Source organism: Exophiala spinifera (genome assembly GCF_000836115.1).
Source record: "Exophiala spinifera strain CBS 89968 unplaced genomic scaffold supercont1.1, whole genome shotgun sequence".
Taxonomy (NCBI): domain Eukaryota; kingdom Fungi; phylum Ascomycota; class Eurotiomycetes; order Chaetothyriales; family Herpotrichiellaceae; genus Exophiala; species Exophiala spinifera.
Window position 1 is genome coordinate 5,017,412 of NW_015622513.1, and position 16,274 is coordinate 5,033,685.

The 16,274-nt window shown below is 51.7% G+C and overlaps 5 protein-coding genes across 5 annotated transcripts; 1 reads left to right on the forward strand and 4 right to left on the reverse strand.

The window, feature by feature from the left end:
- Positions 1–807: 807 nt before the first annotated feature.
- On the reverse strand, positions 808–2,342 carry PV08_01853 (uncharacterized protein; the record flags this gene model as incomplete). The annotated part of the gene is made up of 3 exons (XM_016376213.1): positions 808–1,697; positions 1,752–2,240; positions 2,294–2,342. 3 exons carry the CDS (start codon positions 2,340–2,342, stop codon positions 808–810), a joined length of 1,428 nt encoding a protein of 475 aa, XP_016241489.1.
- A 716-nt stretch (positions 2,343–3,058) lies between these two features.
- On the reverse strand, positions 3,059–6,206 carry PV08_01854 (uncharacterized protein; the record flags this gene model as incomplete). Its single annotated transcript, XM_016376214.1, has 4 exons — positions 3,059–5,083; positions 5,134–5,996; positions 6,060–6,118; positions 6,178–6,206. 4 exons carry the CDS (start codon positions 6,204–6,206, stop codon positions 3,059–3,061), a joined length of 2,976 nt encoding a protein of 991 aa, XP_016241490.1.
- Positions 6,207–6,687: 481 nt separating this feature from the next.
- PV08_01855 (uncharacterized protein) lies at positions 6,688–10,311 on the forward strand (the record flags this gene model as incomplete). Its single annotated transcript, XM_016376215.1, has 2 exons — positions 6,688–9,773; positions 10,008–10,311. The coding sequence occupies 2 exons, from the start codon at positions 6,688–6,690 to the stop codon at positions 10,309–10,311; spliced, it is 3,390 nt and encodes a 1,129-aa protein (XP_016241491.1).
- Positions 10,312–10,534: 223 nt separating this feature from the next.
- Positions 10,535–13,369, reverse strand: PV08_01856 (uncharacterized protein; the record flags this gene model as incomplete). Its single annotated transcript, XM_016376216.1, has 1 exon — positions 10,535–13,369. One exon carries the CDS (start codon positions 13,367–13,369, stop codon positions 10,535–10,537), a length of 2,835 nt encoding a protein of 944 aa, XP_016241492.1.
- A 464-nt stretch (positions 13,370–13,833) lies between these two features.
- Positions 13,834–15,366, reverse strand: PV08_01857 (protein disulfide-isomerase domain; the record flags this gene model as incomplete). The annotated part of the gene is made up of 2 exons (XM_016376217.1): positions 13,834–15,171; positions 15,223–15,366. 2 exons carry the CDS (start codon positions 15,364–15,366, stop codon positions 13,834–13,836), a joined length of 1,482 nt encoding a protein of 493 aa, XP_016241493.1.
- Between the last annotated feature and the right edge of the window lie 908 nt (positions 15,367–16,274).

Here is a 16,274-nt window from a genome sequence, read left to right on the forward strand (position 1 = left end):
TCGAAATAGCTTTCCTTTTGGCACCGTGGGCAGGTTGCTCCTGCTTCACGTCCAATCAAGTTGAGGGCGGTAGCAATTTCACATTTACACTCAAAGTTCATACCAAGTTCATACTAAGATTTTGGAATTGACTTTTATGAACCAATACACCGCCGTACCCTTTTGTTTTCAACTGTAGCGCCTAAAGATGATTGCTCCGTGGATGGCAATACGTTGGTATGCGGATCTTAAGGGGGATACGCGTTCGGAATCAAACTATCCCGTCGTTGTATTCGTCGGTAAAGACAGAGGTAGCGAGTGACGGGGCAGTGATAGGATCACGAGCATCAGCAACATCAGTAGTAACAGCAGTGGCGACAGGGCAGTAGGAACAATCGGTAGCAGTAGGACCAGTAGTATCAGGGAGTTATCAGAAGTATTAAAGCACAGGTCGCAGGCTAATAGAAAGGCAAGTATCCATCCAACCCATGTACATCCAAGAAAGAGGCCGGGTTCCACACCGAAACCCCGAGTGAAGCAACATGTCGCTCCATTGCCATCCTGATCCCTGCACCTACAACAGGTATTCACAAAAGTCGTGAGACTCGTAAAAAAATTGAACAGTTCAGACATGGATCGTTCACAAAAAGTGGTGGTAGTAGTAGTAGTAGTAGTAGTAGTAGTAGTAGTAGTAGTAGTAGTAGTAGTAGTAGTGGCGGGAATAGCAGTACGAACAGATTTGTTGTCTTTGTCAAAGACTGTATCCATCGATATAGGCCCCAAAAATAAACACGGGCGCAAAAACATGGCATAGCTGGCTTCGCCGCCTCACGAATAAAAAGCGCTCTTCTGGAAACTCTCGGCGGAAATATCGCCTGGCTTGCTCTTCATCTCTGGACCCTTGGCACCGACGGCCACGGGCGCTTGCGCATTACCGTTGAAGGCGCCTGCGGGCGAAATGATCGAACTGAGGCTCTTCGCCCGGTCGCCTTGCTCGAGTAACTTGGTAGCCGCGAGAGGACCACTTCCTTTCATCGTCGCGCTCCTGCTCCCTGGCGCTGAAGCTGTGGCGGCGCCGTCGGTGATTTGTGCCTGCGCCGGTCGCTGAACAGGTCTCTGAATCGGCTCGAGATAAGGACTGGGCAGGTATCCCATCTTCCCGTCACGGGCTCTGCAGCGCCACCACTCCGACGCGTTACCCATGGGATCAGTCTTTGACAAAACGGCGACCAAGTCGCCCTTCTTCACTTCGAGGTCCATGCCGCCAGAGTTGGGTGCAGGAATGTAGTCGTAGAGAACGCGGCAGAAGTCGAGTTTTCGGGGATCGACGGGCACCTGTTCGCCGTTGGGGTTGGTGTACGTCAGCGACATTTGCTCCTGTTGCCGCCTTTGCTCTTCTTCTTGAGAGCGGGCCATTGCGCGGATGAGTTTACCCATCAGGTAAGGCAGGCCAAAGACGGCGATCGCGAACATGATGAATGGTTTTTTGGATGGCCGAGGAGGCGCGGGGCTGCCATCGGGTAACGTAGCCGGCGCGTGTCCGCCGGAGAGGAATGATGAAAAGTTGGCAGGAGTAAGAGCTGTAGCATCGGCTGGAGGTGGTCGGCCGGTGATTTTGGCAATGAGTGTGCGCATCCAGCGAAGTAATGTGAATATTCCTAGCACCGATCCGAGTGTTTGGCGGAGGTTACCTAATTGCTCCGCCATCGACACCATAGCTTTGGTATTGTCAGTCCCTGCCGGCGAGATCGGGTTTTAGCTCCTCGACTTACCAAAGAATGAAGAATGCGTCGTCATATATGCACTCTCGAGCATCTGCGCAAATCCGCCAAACGCACCCACGATGCTCTCCATTATCTGAAACGTTGCGGCCGTACTTTGGTTCCATGTCTGGGTCAAGCTCTGATTGTTGGGATCGCCAGGCATGCCGGGGTAATTTCCATAACCTCCTCCGTACATGCCACTGCCATACATGCCGCCCCCGTAACCACCATAGCCGCCACCGTACATCCCCCCGCCATACATGCCTCCACCGAACCGATTGTATGGCGACGAGTACGACGAGTATGGGGAAGAATATGGGTTGGCACCCATTCCGGTAGCGAACCGATTCTGGTTCGTGTAATTAGACGCGGTCTGGTTCACTACGTTGTTGAGAGTGGAAGGTCGGTCGGGAAGAGCTGGCATCCCCGAGGAAGCATCGGCAGAGGAGGGAGTAGTCATGGCGGTCGAAGTGGTTGGTGTTGTTGTCCCAGCGCCAGCTATACATACATTAGCGTCGTCCCATGCAACAAGACCAGGCAATAGCATGTACCTGCTGCGCCAGCGCGCTCCCAAGGTTTGGGCGGAGAGGGTGTCGTCATGCTATCTTGACATTCTCTTGAACGGGGACTGGTGGATGAGGCAATAGTCGCTCAAGATCATAAACGGGCGTACGGAGACGACGGGCGAAGGACGTGTCTCTCGCAACACTCTGCGCGGAGACAGAGACAGCTGTGGCTTGTAGTAAGAAGTATGATGGAAGGGCTGGAGGCAACAGTGTTGTTCAGCGCTGACACATGATCGAGGATGGCGAAGGCTGGAATTCCGGAGGAAAAATCGTCCAAGACCAAAAGATGCCGAGGATGCGGAGCATGAGGGAGGGAACGAGGAGAACGACGAGGAGAGCGAAGCACGAAGAATCTCCGCCAAGCGCCGTCACATTGACCGGCTTCCTCCGCAGATACGTACGGATGGTTTTAGTGAGTACTGTAACTTTGGAGTACAAGTACTATGATATTAGTGATCCCCTTAGCCTCGGATTCTCCTCCCAGAGAGCACCCGCTAACTGACCTAGTACGGGCTAGCGCACCTTAAGGCCCTCTAATCTACATGTGGACGTTATAGCCTCGGCCCCCTACTGTACATAGCTAAAGGTCAGCTTGTTTTGTAGCCACACGATATTCCCAAGGTATGCAGAACGATAGTTATGGGATGTTCCAGATAAGCGGAGAATACGTGCTTCTCGATTATCTACATGACGTCTCAGGACCATGTTACACAAGCAGGTCATCCCATGTAAATGAGTCGACAAAGTCACTCACTCAAGCACAAACCCAAGTTCATCCCTCTTGTCATCAGTCAAGCGTCCCCATTCAAGCAAGAGTCTGAAGAAATAGACCTCCATATCTTCCTTTCTGAGCACCTTTGATGCCCATTTCCTGCCCTCTTCTGCGATCAACTCCGCCTCTTTATCGTGGCCTTTCCACCTAATTCGCTGACCAAACATGGTCCCATTGACGCCTGCAAAGTATGCCAACGTGCTCCAAACCCCGTGTAGTCTGATATCCTGGGGCACAAAATGTAACCATGCTGTCAACCGACTGTCATACCACTCTCTGAACAGCGCCGTCTTGAATGGCAGACTTCTGGATTGCAGAAAAGGTAGGAATCGCCCAGAGAACCCGGCGCCGTCCAGGTCGAAAAGGAACTTATACCGCCAGTGCGCCTGAAAATCACTTGGGCCGACCAGCCCAAACTCGGCCTCCTGATCAGTACAGTCGTGTAGTCCAACTCCACCGCAACGCGCAATACGATCGACGATGGCAATATCGGTCTTCAATCCCAGCTCTTTTGCCGCAGGTCCGTCAAGAAGCTGGTATTTGTACTTTTCATAATTGGTCGGGTTGGGCAATAGGACGGCAAATCGGTCATGCGAGGACATTGTGAGGTTGTTGGCCATATGCACAAGCCTCTGTCTCGTCATACCTCGCCAAGAGTGGTCACCACTCGACACGCCTTCAGAGGTGGCGCCTCGCCAAAACAGAACATTCTCCTTTTGGTCAAATGGCGGATCTGGATTTCCCGGGATATAGCCCTCCTCTTCTGGAACACCTTTTGAGTCGGAAGGTTCGTAACGCACCTTGTCCATGTAATTCCAGGCGCTGGGATATAGAATGTCGTTGTACCCGCGGGGCTTTGACTGCGAAAATACTGGCATGAGTTGATGGCTTGCCTTGAACGCGGCCGGAGAAAGGTAGAAGCCATGCAAATACGCCATGTCGGGTTGGTGGCATATATCAGCTGCGTCTGACCAGTTGCTGACGAACTGTCCCAGCGAATGCTTGGCGACACAAGGTCCACAGACATGAGCTTGGGAATAGATGTGTTGATACTTTCGAGCAGAGGATGACGGAGGACACCCCACGGAACCGAACGCGCGGAAGGTATTACGGAAGGACATGTCTTCAAAAATGGTGTCGGTGAGTACATTTTCCGGGATCGGCAACCAGCCAGATGTACGATCGCGAGAGAAGCCTTCTCCGCCGCTTTTGTCTTCAGCCCGAGCCTTGTCTCTGAGGCGAGTGATATCATTGTACGGCACGGCAACTCTCGACTCGTCGTTGATGTTGAAGGCGAGATCCATATCAGGCAGGTAGCGAGCAAAGCTATTGATGAGGATAGCAACACCTTCAAGCATCCATCGATGCGTGGGTATAACGTTGTCTTGGACAGCCGCGTTACCATTGCGGATTGTGATGCCAGATATCTCGTTCCAGGGGTTGGAAACCATCTCCCAGGTTTGTTTCCGCAGCGAGGCTGCTGGGATGGTGCGAAATGGCAACAGATCTTCGTAGATCTGGTCAAAGTCATCCACGATGAGAACAGACTTGTTCTTGGCATATTCAAACCATACGTCAAATCCAGGTGGAGGGTTGCGGTTGTACCTCTGCTTGTACCGAGCGACGGTATCAGCAAGTGAAGAGGTGCTTCCCACAGATTGCAAGTAGTCATCGTGGTGGATTTTAGCGTCGTAGATCAGCATATCTATCGGATGATAGTGCACATAGCTACTCTTCCACAAAGCTGGGAAGACCAAGATGCATAAAAGGAGGAACATTAACGTCTGTCGAAAGGCAGAAAGTGGCGTCCTTTCGCCCACAAATTGCTGGCCGCGTCGATACGCCAACCAACCCCCAAAGACGAGGAAAAAGGAAAGGGTACTTGCAGACAGCGGGGCTGGAGGAAAGGGATTTTGATGAGTCCAAATAAACTCGAATCCTGGTATCATTGTCATTAGAGCCGTCAAATAGAGCGACATGTCCAAGGCGCCATAAATCATGATCTGTCAACGTGAGTGAGCAGAACGAATGACGTTAGGTGTGGATGACTTACACAATGCAAAGTCGTGATGCAGAAAAGACAGAAGAGCAAGATATGCCCGAACATAGTCAGAAATGTACCAAACTCAACGGGCGGGCGAAGCAGGAGAAGCCAGTTTCTGTATTCTGGCTTGAATACATACACGATCGCAGCCACGATCGACCAGATTACGGCTGTCGCAATCAGGGTAGAGCTCCAAAGCACTGCATATCTCCGTCCTGGAAGGCCACGACCATTGCTCTTGGGAGAACTTTCGTAGGCCAGGATCGCAAGGCAGAGGTCGAGTAATAGAGCAACGATTTGCATCGCTGGAACAACCCTATGCTCGCTAGTCACAATCGGACAAATATAGGTCGAATTCGAAGAGCTCCACAGCCCTTGTGCAAGGAAGGCCCCATACGACACCAGAAACATCGGGAACAAATACCGAGTGCGAGGCCTGAGGACAAAGCGGCGGAGGGCCATAGCTATGCCATCATAGATGCTGCTCTCGGGGTGATCCTCTTCATCTAGTACCAGTGGTCGCTGTGATCTAGCCGCATCATAGCCAGCTAGAAGAAAGGGTAGGAAAACCTCCACATTGTCGATAGTGCATTCTGTCGCTTTCGCTATTCGGCGATATAGCTCAATGCGCAATGACAGCGCGACTACCGCTGCACCCAACACTGAGATTCGAACCTTGCCATCTTGTCTGGTGTTGCTCTTTGTGGGTTCTAATCTTTCAAGAGCATGGCCTAGATCTTCCAGTGGGACTGCTTCATAATCGGCCTTCTGTGGCTCTTGTGGCTGAAATAGGTGCGGGAGGGCCTTGGTTGCGCTCACTAAGGCGAAGGAACATGCGAAGAGACCAAGGACGATGAGGTGAACTGGCCGATCTACACGATGTCAGAGCCAGGTGGTCCATGGAGAAGCAGTCGTAGACCACGCATGAGCCTTACCATGTGCGGTGGAGATTGGGAAGAGATGTGCAAGCCACCCTGCTGCAAGAAGTGAAATACTAGAAATAGGAAAAGTCAGCAACTTGTTCCTGTCAATCCATGCTTCCACAGCACCTACCACAAGCACACATTATCAAAAGTCGCCATTGCCTGATGCCAGGCTGTTTGCGGCAGATGATCTCCTAGTCGTAGCTGGGGTAAGGAGCGCACACCAAACTCGATTGTCGCAAAGTCCTTTTCCCTCTATGTGGCGGCATTACGATAGTGGTCTCACATAGAACGTATCGCAAAACCGTCCGATCCAACGTGAGAGCGCGGTACGACTTTCGATCTATCAGACGCCGCACAGAATGGTATTTTGTGTTTAATCCCGCTATGGGCGCAAGATGCGCAAGCCAACCAGGAACAGCCGTCGCAAGGCTGAGCTGGGCGAGTCTCACGAGGCTGCACTAACGTCCTCAGCTTCTCCACGCTCTCGTTCATCAAGGCAGGTTCGCCGAAACATTTTTTTGGAGAAAGATTCTCGCCGCAGGCAATTTTGTCCCAAAAAGCCCTTCCACTTGGAATACACAATCCTCTCCATGACCAGCTGATATCTGAGGCGGAGGGCGGCCGGGACATTGCGAAAATGCCTCGAAAAGCCATTGATTCGCGCATCCCAGCACTCATTCGCAATGGCATCCAAGAAAAGAAGCGGAGTTTCGTGGTCGTTGTCGGCGACCGAGCAAAAGATGTCATTGTACATCTGCACTACATTATGTCCTCGGTCGATGTGAAACAGAACAAGTCGGTGCTATGGGCCTACAAGAAAGATCTGCTTGGGTTCACAAGTCATCGAAAGAAACGAGAAGCGAAGATCAAGAAAGAGGTCAAGCGAGGAATTCGAGATGCGAACACCGAGGACCCCTTCGAACTCTTCGTCACGCTCCACAACATTCGTTATGTTTATTACAAGGAGACAGAAAAGATTCTCGGTAACACATATGGCATGTGCATATTGCAAGACTTCGAGGCGATCACCCCCAACCTACTAGCTCGAACCATTGAAACCGTTGAAGGCGGAGGGTTAGTGTTGCTGCTTTTGAAAGGAATGAAGAGTCTGAAACAGCTGTACACGATGTCGATGGATGTCCACTCCAGATACCGGACTGAGGCACACGATGACGTGGTGGCAAGATTCAACGAACGCTTCATTCTGTCACTAGGGTCGTGCGAGTCATGTCTGGTGATAGACGATGAGATGAATGTGTTGCCCATATCAGGCGGAAAGAATGTTCAAGCGCTTCCCCCACCAGTCTCGGCAGAGGACAGCATGCTACCTAACAAGAGAGAATTGAAAGAGATCAAGGATAGCTTGGCTGACAGCAAGCCTGTTGGACCTCTCATTTCTTTGGCAAAGACAGTTGACCAGGCCAAAGCACTTCTCACTTTCGTCGATGCCATTTCAGAGAAGACACTCCGAAGCACGGTGGCCCTGACAGCTGCTCGGGGAAGAGGTAAATCGGCCGCGCTTGGCGTCGCTGTAGCCGCAGCAATAGCCCACGGTTACAGCAATATCTTCATCACCTCTCCCAGTCCTGAAAACTTGAAGACACTTTTCGAATTTGTGATCAAGGGATTCGACGCTCTTGAGTATATGGACCATGTCGACTACACTATCTTACAGTCAACAAATCCGGACTACAACAAGGCCATCGTACGGATCAATGTTCACCGCCAGCACAGGCAAACGATCCAATATATTCAACCTCAAGATGCACACGTTCTGGGTCAAGCTGAATTGGTTGTGATTGACGAGGCGGCTGCTATTCCTCTTCCCCTCGTCAGAAAATTGATGGGACCGTATCTTGTCTTCATGGCCTCTACAATCAACGGTTACGAAGGCACGGGTCGGTCCTTATCGCTCAAGCTCGTCCAGCAACTACGCGAGCAATCCAGAGGCGTTGTGAGCAATGGGGACGATCTTGAAGTCGCCGACAAGTCTACGGGAAAGACCGCCAAGGACGGTTCAAAGGTCTATGGTGGTGGCCGCTCATTGCGAGAGATCACCCTTTCTGAACCTATTCGATACGCCCCAGGGGATGCTGTAGAGAAATGGCTGAATCGGCTACTCTGTCTCGATGCAACGCTTCCCAAATCCAAGATGAATACTCAAGGCACACCTCACCCCTCGACCTGCGAGCTCGTCCACGTTAATCGAGACACCCTCTTCTCCTTCCACCCCGTGTCCGAGAAATTCCTCCAGCAAATGATGGCACTCTACGTCGCCAGCCACTACAAAAACTCTCCCAACGACCTTCAACTGATGTCCGACGCTCCCGCACATCAACTATTTGTCCTCATCCCGCCCATCGCCGAAGACGCAAACAGACTTCCCGAACCACTCTGCGTCATCCAAGTCGCGCTGGAAGGCCGCATCAGCAAGAACGCCGTTCTGAACTCTCTGTCCCGCGGCCAACGTGCTGGAGGTGATCTTATTCCCTGGCTTGTGAGCCAGCAATTCCAGGACTCCGAGTTCGCAGGTTTGTCAGGGTCACGTGTCGTCCGCATTGCCACCAACCCAGAGTACCTCAACATGGGCTATGGTTCACGCGCCCTTCAGCTCCTCACAGACTTCTACGAAGGCAAATTCACATCCCTCTCTGAGAACGAATCGATCGAGTCGGCTGAGCATATGCCGCGCCTCACCGACGCAGACCTCGAATCGTCCACTCTCCTCGACGACAACATCCGAGTCCGCGACATCCACCAAATGCCACCTCTTTTCAGCAAACTGTCTGAACGGCGGCCCAACCATCTCGACTACCTAGGTGTGTCGTTCGGGCTGACCCAGCCACTCCACAAATTCTGGAAACGCGCCTCCTTCGCACCCGTCTACCTACGCCAAACACCCAACGACATAACAGGCGAGCACTCATGCGTGATGCTGAAGCCCCTCTCCACTACGGGGACCAGCACAGACTCGTCATGGCTCAGCGCATACGCGCAAGACTTCCACAAACGCTTCCTTACCCTCCTATCCTACCAATTCCGCACGTTCTCGTCCATCCAATCCCTCAGCATCTCCGAGTCTGCAACGCGAGCGACGACGACGACGACAACCACACACTCCTCAGCCCCTGCCATTTCACCCATGACAAGGTCAGAGCTCGACGCTTTATTCTCTCCATTTGACCTTGCGCGTCTTGAATCCTACGCCAACAACCTCTTGGACTACCACGTCATTCTGGACCTGATGCCGTCTATCGCCATGCTCTTCTTCACCGGCCGGCTGAAACTTGCACCATGCAACGTCAGTCTATCGGGGGTGCAGCAGAGCATCCTCCTCGCCATCGGCCTGCAGCGCAAGGACCTCAGCGACGTCGAGCGAGAGCTGAACCTGCCTAGTAACCAGCTCTTGGCCATGTTTATCAAGATTGTGCGCAAGGTCAGCACGGCGTTCAAGTCTGTCGTGTCTGGTGCCGTCGAGGCCGAATTGCCCGAGAAGAAAAGCGACGCCATCAACGCCGGGTCAGAAGTTACAACAACGACAACCACCACTGCTGGTGCCGGTGCTAGTTTTGTTCCAAGGGCGACTTCACGCGTACAGATCCCCGTTCCTCAATCTGGTCTTCTAGGTCAAGACAAAGACAATGACGACGATGACGACGCGGTCGTCGATCCGGTGCTGAAAGAGAAGCAGCGCGCCTTGATCGATGCGCTGCCTTTAGATAAGTAAGTAACATCCGTTTTTCCATCCCTCCATACATCCATCCTTAGTTCCTTTCTTGCTTTCACCTTTTGAACCCTACGATATGAAAAAGGAATACAACACGAAAATTCCGTACCGTGACGTGGGCATCTGGGACGGCAACGGTACAGCATCACCAACACCATTACCACCACAAATTGATAATGAAAGAAAGGAAAAACAAGTCTGAACTAATGCAAAGCCTCTCTCTGAAATAGATATGAGATCCGCACCGGCGAAAACGACGACGACGACGACACGGCATGGGCCGAAGCAGAGCGGCAGGTACGAGAAGCGGGGCTCGACCCCGGTAAGAGCACGACGGTCAGCGTAAAGAGCCTCAAGAAGAAGAGAAAGGCGGAGGAGACTAACGGCGAGGACGAGCATCAAGAGGAAGATGGTGTGGATGAGAAGAAGACGAAGAAACACAAGAAAAAGGACAGAGGAGAAGGTGGTGGAGACAAAAAACACAAGACCAAGGACAGGGACTCAGCCAAGGGACATCACAAGAAAAGTCGATGATGTATGTATTCTTTATCCATGTCAACTAAAATAACTCTCTAGACCATGTGTGATAAGCTTGAATACAATGCCTTTGCAAATTGTCAAATAGTCATCCTCCCAATGCTACACCGTAGCAATTGATCCAGAGGCTCCAATCAGATGCATTTCTGTTCTCCCACCGCATGACTTCGATCGTCGAGGTCAACCTCGGCCTGACCTTCCCATGCCTGGGGCGCACCGCTCAGTCTGACGGCACATATTCATCGTCGGTGTTACCGTCAACCTCAGTAGACGTGGCTTGCTTGCCAGCGTGGCGTTTCGATCTTCGTCTGCCCGCAGAAGCCGATCTGGCGCGTTTTGGGGGTCTGGTAGTCGATGCTGTCATGGAGCGAGATAAAGGCGATGCTGGCAACGGCCCAGCTCGTGATCGCCGCTTGTTGTTTTGCATCTGGCGTCTTTTGCCAATGTTCGCGTCGGGCCTGGTTTTCAGCTTGATCTTCAAGACATTTTTGAAATTCTTGTTCACCAGTCGCGGTGGCTCGCGTTCAGGGAGAGTGCCGGGGCGCCCTTCTACCACATCTGACGCTCCCTCTTCTCCACTCGCGGTCTCTGCCTCCGCCCGTGACTTCACCGCCGAACGCTTGTGATTGTATTCGACTGCGGGTGGTTGACAGTCGCCGTCGCCGTCGTAGAACCATTCTGACCCATCTGCTTTACCGCCGGACTTATTGTTCCAGATCCCATGAACAACGGTCCTTCGCTCAGGGTCGGCAGGGTGACACAGTGCGTCATAATGCCCATGCGTAGGAGACTTGCGGTGTCGTCGTATATAAGAGTCAAGATACTCATCCATGGCCCGACGCTCCGAGAGGCTTGATGCGCGAGTGTAACGGTAGCTAAAACCCCCATGTTCAAAGACCTTTTCGCTTGTAAATTCAGTTGGGTCGAAGCCTTTGCAGACAAGCATCCTCACAACCAAGGATTGTCCCAGCGCTCGTTCTTGGACGACGTGGGCAGACTCTTCATGTCCTTGGGAGGGAACACGGCTGTATCTCTCCACTGGCTGTGCTTCCAAAGAAGAGTCTGGTATGGCGCTGGAGGTGTTCTGTTCGCTACTTCCTGTGCGAGTCAGAGCGGAGGGACAAGGCTCCACTATGGTTGCATGATCATGTTTGGCCTGGCCTAACTGAGGGTGTTCCATCAGGTCAGCATCGACATCTTCGAGGTCCTGGACGCTTGTGGGAGCGCCGGCTGAAGACGTCGTCTCCAGTGAAGTTCCCGAATTAGGCTCGCTCCTAGTAGCCGCTTCGCCCGAAAGAGAATGCTCAGCGTTGTCTTGTAACCCTCCCATTTCGATATCTACAGGCACATGGCTCTCTTCGTCCACTCTCGGAAGCGAATCCTTCAGTCCAGGCAATAAGTCTGCTAAGAGCTTCTTGTTGTTGCTGACGTTCTTCTCCAACTCTGCAATCTCGGTCTGTAGGTATAAGTGTCTCTTAGAGTTGGCAGCCGTGTCTTCGGCATCGCTGGACAAAGCCTGTATCGATTGGATATCCTGTAGAATCTCCCTTAGAGCACACCTGGCTCTCTCCTTGTCACTTAGGGTGTCTGTGTTCGCTGTGTTCGCTGTGTCCAAGACATGTTCAGGGAGGACAACCGACATTGAGCAGACTAGCTGGCCAAGCTCTGGCGTGCTGGCCAGGGCGACAACCTTCTCCACGGCTTCAATCAAGGGATCTCCAGCAGCAGAATATCCGACGCCAGAGTCTGGGAACTGCTTGTCGAGATGCGACTCCCCTTCATGCTCGCTTTCTGGTGACCCGGAGGATGACGTCCCCGGATGATCAGTCACCTCAAGAGCAAGTGCAAGAAACAGGTTGTGACGTTTCATTTCTTCATCAATGCGTTTCTGAGTATTCGCCTTTTGTTGTTTAGTTGTGAATTGAGCGTAGAGGCTTTGGAGATGATCAAGGCTTCGTCGGGACATCTGCACTTCAAACAGTGTATAGAGAAGAATGTTTCTGCCCAGAGGGTTCAAGGGTGTGACTTCCTCTGTGCGTAGCCAGTCGGTCTTGGAAATCTCTTCTGTGTCCAAATCCTCGAGGACTTCTTGCAGCAATTCGTCACCAGAACTCAAGTCGGCTATAGCTCTCTCACGGACACGATTCTCGGAGACGCCGGCTTGCTCCAGCTCACCTGCAGTCACTCCCCAAAGCTGGGAGTTCTTGTAGCTTCCCGACACGAAGATCGGTAGTTTCGAAGGCTCAACATCTTTCCTCTGGCGAGGCCTGGCTATGGGCGGAGGGAGATGAAGATTATGCTGGCTTTTGACAAGGGTGGGAGCCACAGACATACGTTGACGTCGCTTCCCACTCTCTGGAATTGGTGTTCCAGGGTCATAGCCAAGACGAAGTGCTTCAAACCATGCCTTTTGCAGAACCTCAAAGACATGGTCAAGAACTTCTTTCCGTCTTGTGTCATCTTCAATTCGGGTCCCTAGCTCTGCCCACGACTTCACATGCTCCATAATCTGCAGGTTGAAAGGTAGATTTCTGTCAGGTAGCAGATGTGACATATCAAAGCGGCGGCGGAGCGGTGACAGATAAAGCTGTCGCGGAGTGGAAGGGGATTGGTGGGTTCCTGTAGGTGGTGCATTAAAATCAAAGTTCTGATTCTTGAGAGGAGGTATTTCAAATCGACCCTGTTGAAGATCCTGTCTGATCCGACTAGGGCCGTCACCGGTGTTTGCGGCATTCAAATCCATTCCGATGCCTATTTCGCTGCGCTCCATGGTGAACAAGGGCGAGCATCGCTGAAGCTTTCCATCGGGCTGTGTGGACTGACCTTCCAAAATGATGTGTTCCCTGGGGTTTGCAACTTTCGAATGGCTGATCGCAGTCGGCAGATCTGACGTAGAATTGTCCGTCGGTGAATCTGGACCACTTTGAAAGAATGACACAGTCCTCTCCGTTCCATTCACTATACCTTCAAATGATTCAATTTTGTCGGGGTCCGTCTCAGAAGGATCTAAACCCGCACTGGCTGGTGGAAGTGTCGACACTGTAGCAAGCACCATCCTGTTGACTCACGGAATCGAGTCGGGGGTGTCGAAGATCACCAAAACCTCAATCAGCGACTGGAAGGTGGTCAACAGATTGTCAGAAAGACAGACTGTGAAGAGTTTGCCGCCGTTATGAAGGCTAGAATAATGATTAGGTATGCGTATGATCGTGATGCTGGAAGGGAAGGGTTGGACACAGACAAAATTCATCATCTTCAGCGTGTTGCAGTCTTCCTCATTTGAAGTTAGTGAGACATGAGAAAGGCTGGCAGGAAAGGGCAGAGGGGCGGAGTAAGGTGACGGAGGCACAGAAGCACAAATGAGACTCGAGTGAAGTCGAAGACGGCAGGGTACTTCAGATTGAGAGTATGATCATTGATATGAAGGAGTTCAGCAATTGGTTAAGATTCAGGCGCTGATTGTTCATGCCAGACTCTCAAGTCTGAGCGAAGTATCAATCAAAGATTTGCTTGACCACGTCACAGCTCATCGTGGTCGGTAGACGCAGTTGGTTCGGGAGCTGGGCTCGAGGCACTATCAATGGTTTCACTTTGTTCAGGCGCAGTTGACTCCGGTGCTGAGCCTCCAAAGCTATCGGGCAATCTTGTCCTCGAACCTTCTCCGAGTTTGATGGCGTCGATGAAGTTCTCGAGATCGAGAACATCGTAGGCTGCACTTTCGTATCTTCTCCACCACCGTCTCTTCATGTTCAATGCAACAATCTCTAGGCTGCCATCCGCTGCAAGCTCCAACTCTTGTCGAATTAGTGTCGCAGATGGATTGTCAGGTGTGACCGCGTAGGCAGGTATCATGTTGGCTTTGCGTTTACTATGCTTTTGCACAATTTCAGCTATTCCAGCTAATGCAGAAGTGGCAGGTTGAGGAACTTCTTCTGGGTCAGTGGTGGCCGGCACCAAAACCAGGAGACAGTTGGCGCTCCTTGGAGTCAAGCAAGCAGCTTCAAGCTCGGCCGCAGTACTGACAATCGGAATCGGAGGAATCACATCAGGCACAACCATAGGCTTCTCATCTGGCTCTACGATAGGAAGTGGCGAATTGGTTGGCGTATCATCGTCTAGTACAATCGTCCTAGAACTACCGAGGTAATCGTTAAAGTCGGAGGATTTATGGGCTTCGGAGGCTTTGGAGAATGCAGCGGAGGCTGAGCTTGAAGACTTTGCATGCTTCGATGTTGATTTGGCTGCCCTTGACTTTTTGGGAGCTGGATCTGGGTTGGGCGGCGCGACTTGACTGAAAAAGTTCACCAGGGCGTCCCGACTAATTTCGCCGTCGTAAGAGATAGTTGCCTCGCCGGCAGCTGGAATAAGCTGGACAGTGGGGAAATTGGTCACACCAAACTTTTCAGCAGTCTCCTTGTGTCTTATCTGGGCGAAAGCAATACTTCCAAGAAAGTCTACAGCTAGACTTTTGACGAGAGGGCTCGTGGTCCCTTTGTCTGTGAAGATGAGGGCCTTTGCTGGCGTAGAAGAATCTTTGAGCCATTCCTCCAGAGCTTCGCCTTGTAGTCTCTTGACATGGTTCGGTATCTTGTCCTTCACAGCTTGCACAATGTCTTTTGCAGATCTGGGTCCGTTGTAGTCTTCGACAATCGGTCTTCCTGGTTTTTTCCCGGGCTTCACGATTTTCAAGGTTGGAAACCCTTGAATACCCATTTGTCCACAAAAAGGTTTATTTGCCTCGTCGTCACAGTCCACAGCGGCAACTTTGGCCAGTCCGGCAAGGCCTTTCGCAGCTTTCTCGTAGGCAGGTTTGAGGTTTTGACAATGACCACACCACGGTGCATAGAACTCGACTATCTGGAACAGGCGTTAGTCGGGAGCAGGAGGATGTAGATTCCGTCGACATACAGAAGTATGGTTTGACTGAGCGATGAGAGAGTCATATGTCTTTCCTGTGACCTGGAGGACAGGGGAGGTCTTGCTGTAGAGAGCATCAACCTCCAAACATGCCAGGGCAAGCACTGCCCAAGTGAGGAGGCTTGAACGAGCCATAGGAATCAATCATTCAAATACGACAAGCAATCTAGACGATGTCAAGGTACAAGGTGATGGTGCAGAAAGACATGGGCCATAAATATGACCATGGCCTGTGTGGTGGTGGTGCAGTATATGAGCGTACGTTTTTCGAACACGCTGGCTTGAAGCAATCGAGTGCAGGGTGATCGCACTGACTGGGAAATCCGGGGTAGTGACGAGGCTACCAGTAAGTAGTTCTGTCTGACGATGCCGATTATGTGGTGGCCCCCACGACCAGATTTTGTCTGACAGTCTTTCATCCCTATGTACTCAGGGTACAGGACACCTGCCTTATTGCTTATGAGGTACGGAGTACCCTATTGTAAGCTTCCCACGATCTGAACCAGTCCCTCCGTGATCAGTACCACCAATAGCAAAAAAGGCTTCTGGACAGGAAGAACTGCTTTGTTTTGCCTTTTATGTTTCGTAAACTGCTGCCAAAGTTACAAGTTCTAAGGGTGCAGGGCCTAAAGTGCTTGAGCGAGAAGGGGGAGTATAACTTACGGGGAAGGGGGCCATCTATTGATCTATTACGTCCTAGGGACAGAAGGAGTAGTTTGTAGCCTGTAGCCTGTGTATGCGTCGAGGGATTTGTAAAGTGGTGAACGCCATTGTGATCCGATCATAAACTGGGGGAGTCGACTGGTTGTAGGTGCTGACATCAAGTAAAGAAAACTCCAACACAACACGAGGTGGAGTGATGGCCACCGCTTCTTTGGTCGCTGTGCCTCCTTAAACCCTCATAGTCCAGACCCGATTTCAGTGCGTGAATCTGCGGTGTCGATCAGAGACGGCGAGGGAATCATTGCCCAAAGGCGGGTCATCCAACACCAATGCCCTGGGTCACAGGTCGAAGCGATGCGTAAGCAAACTCTGCCCACACT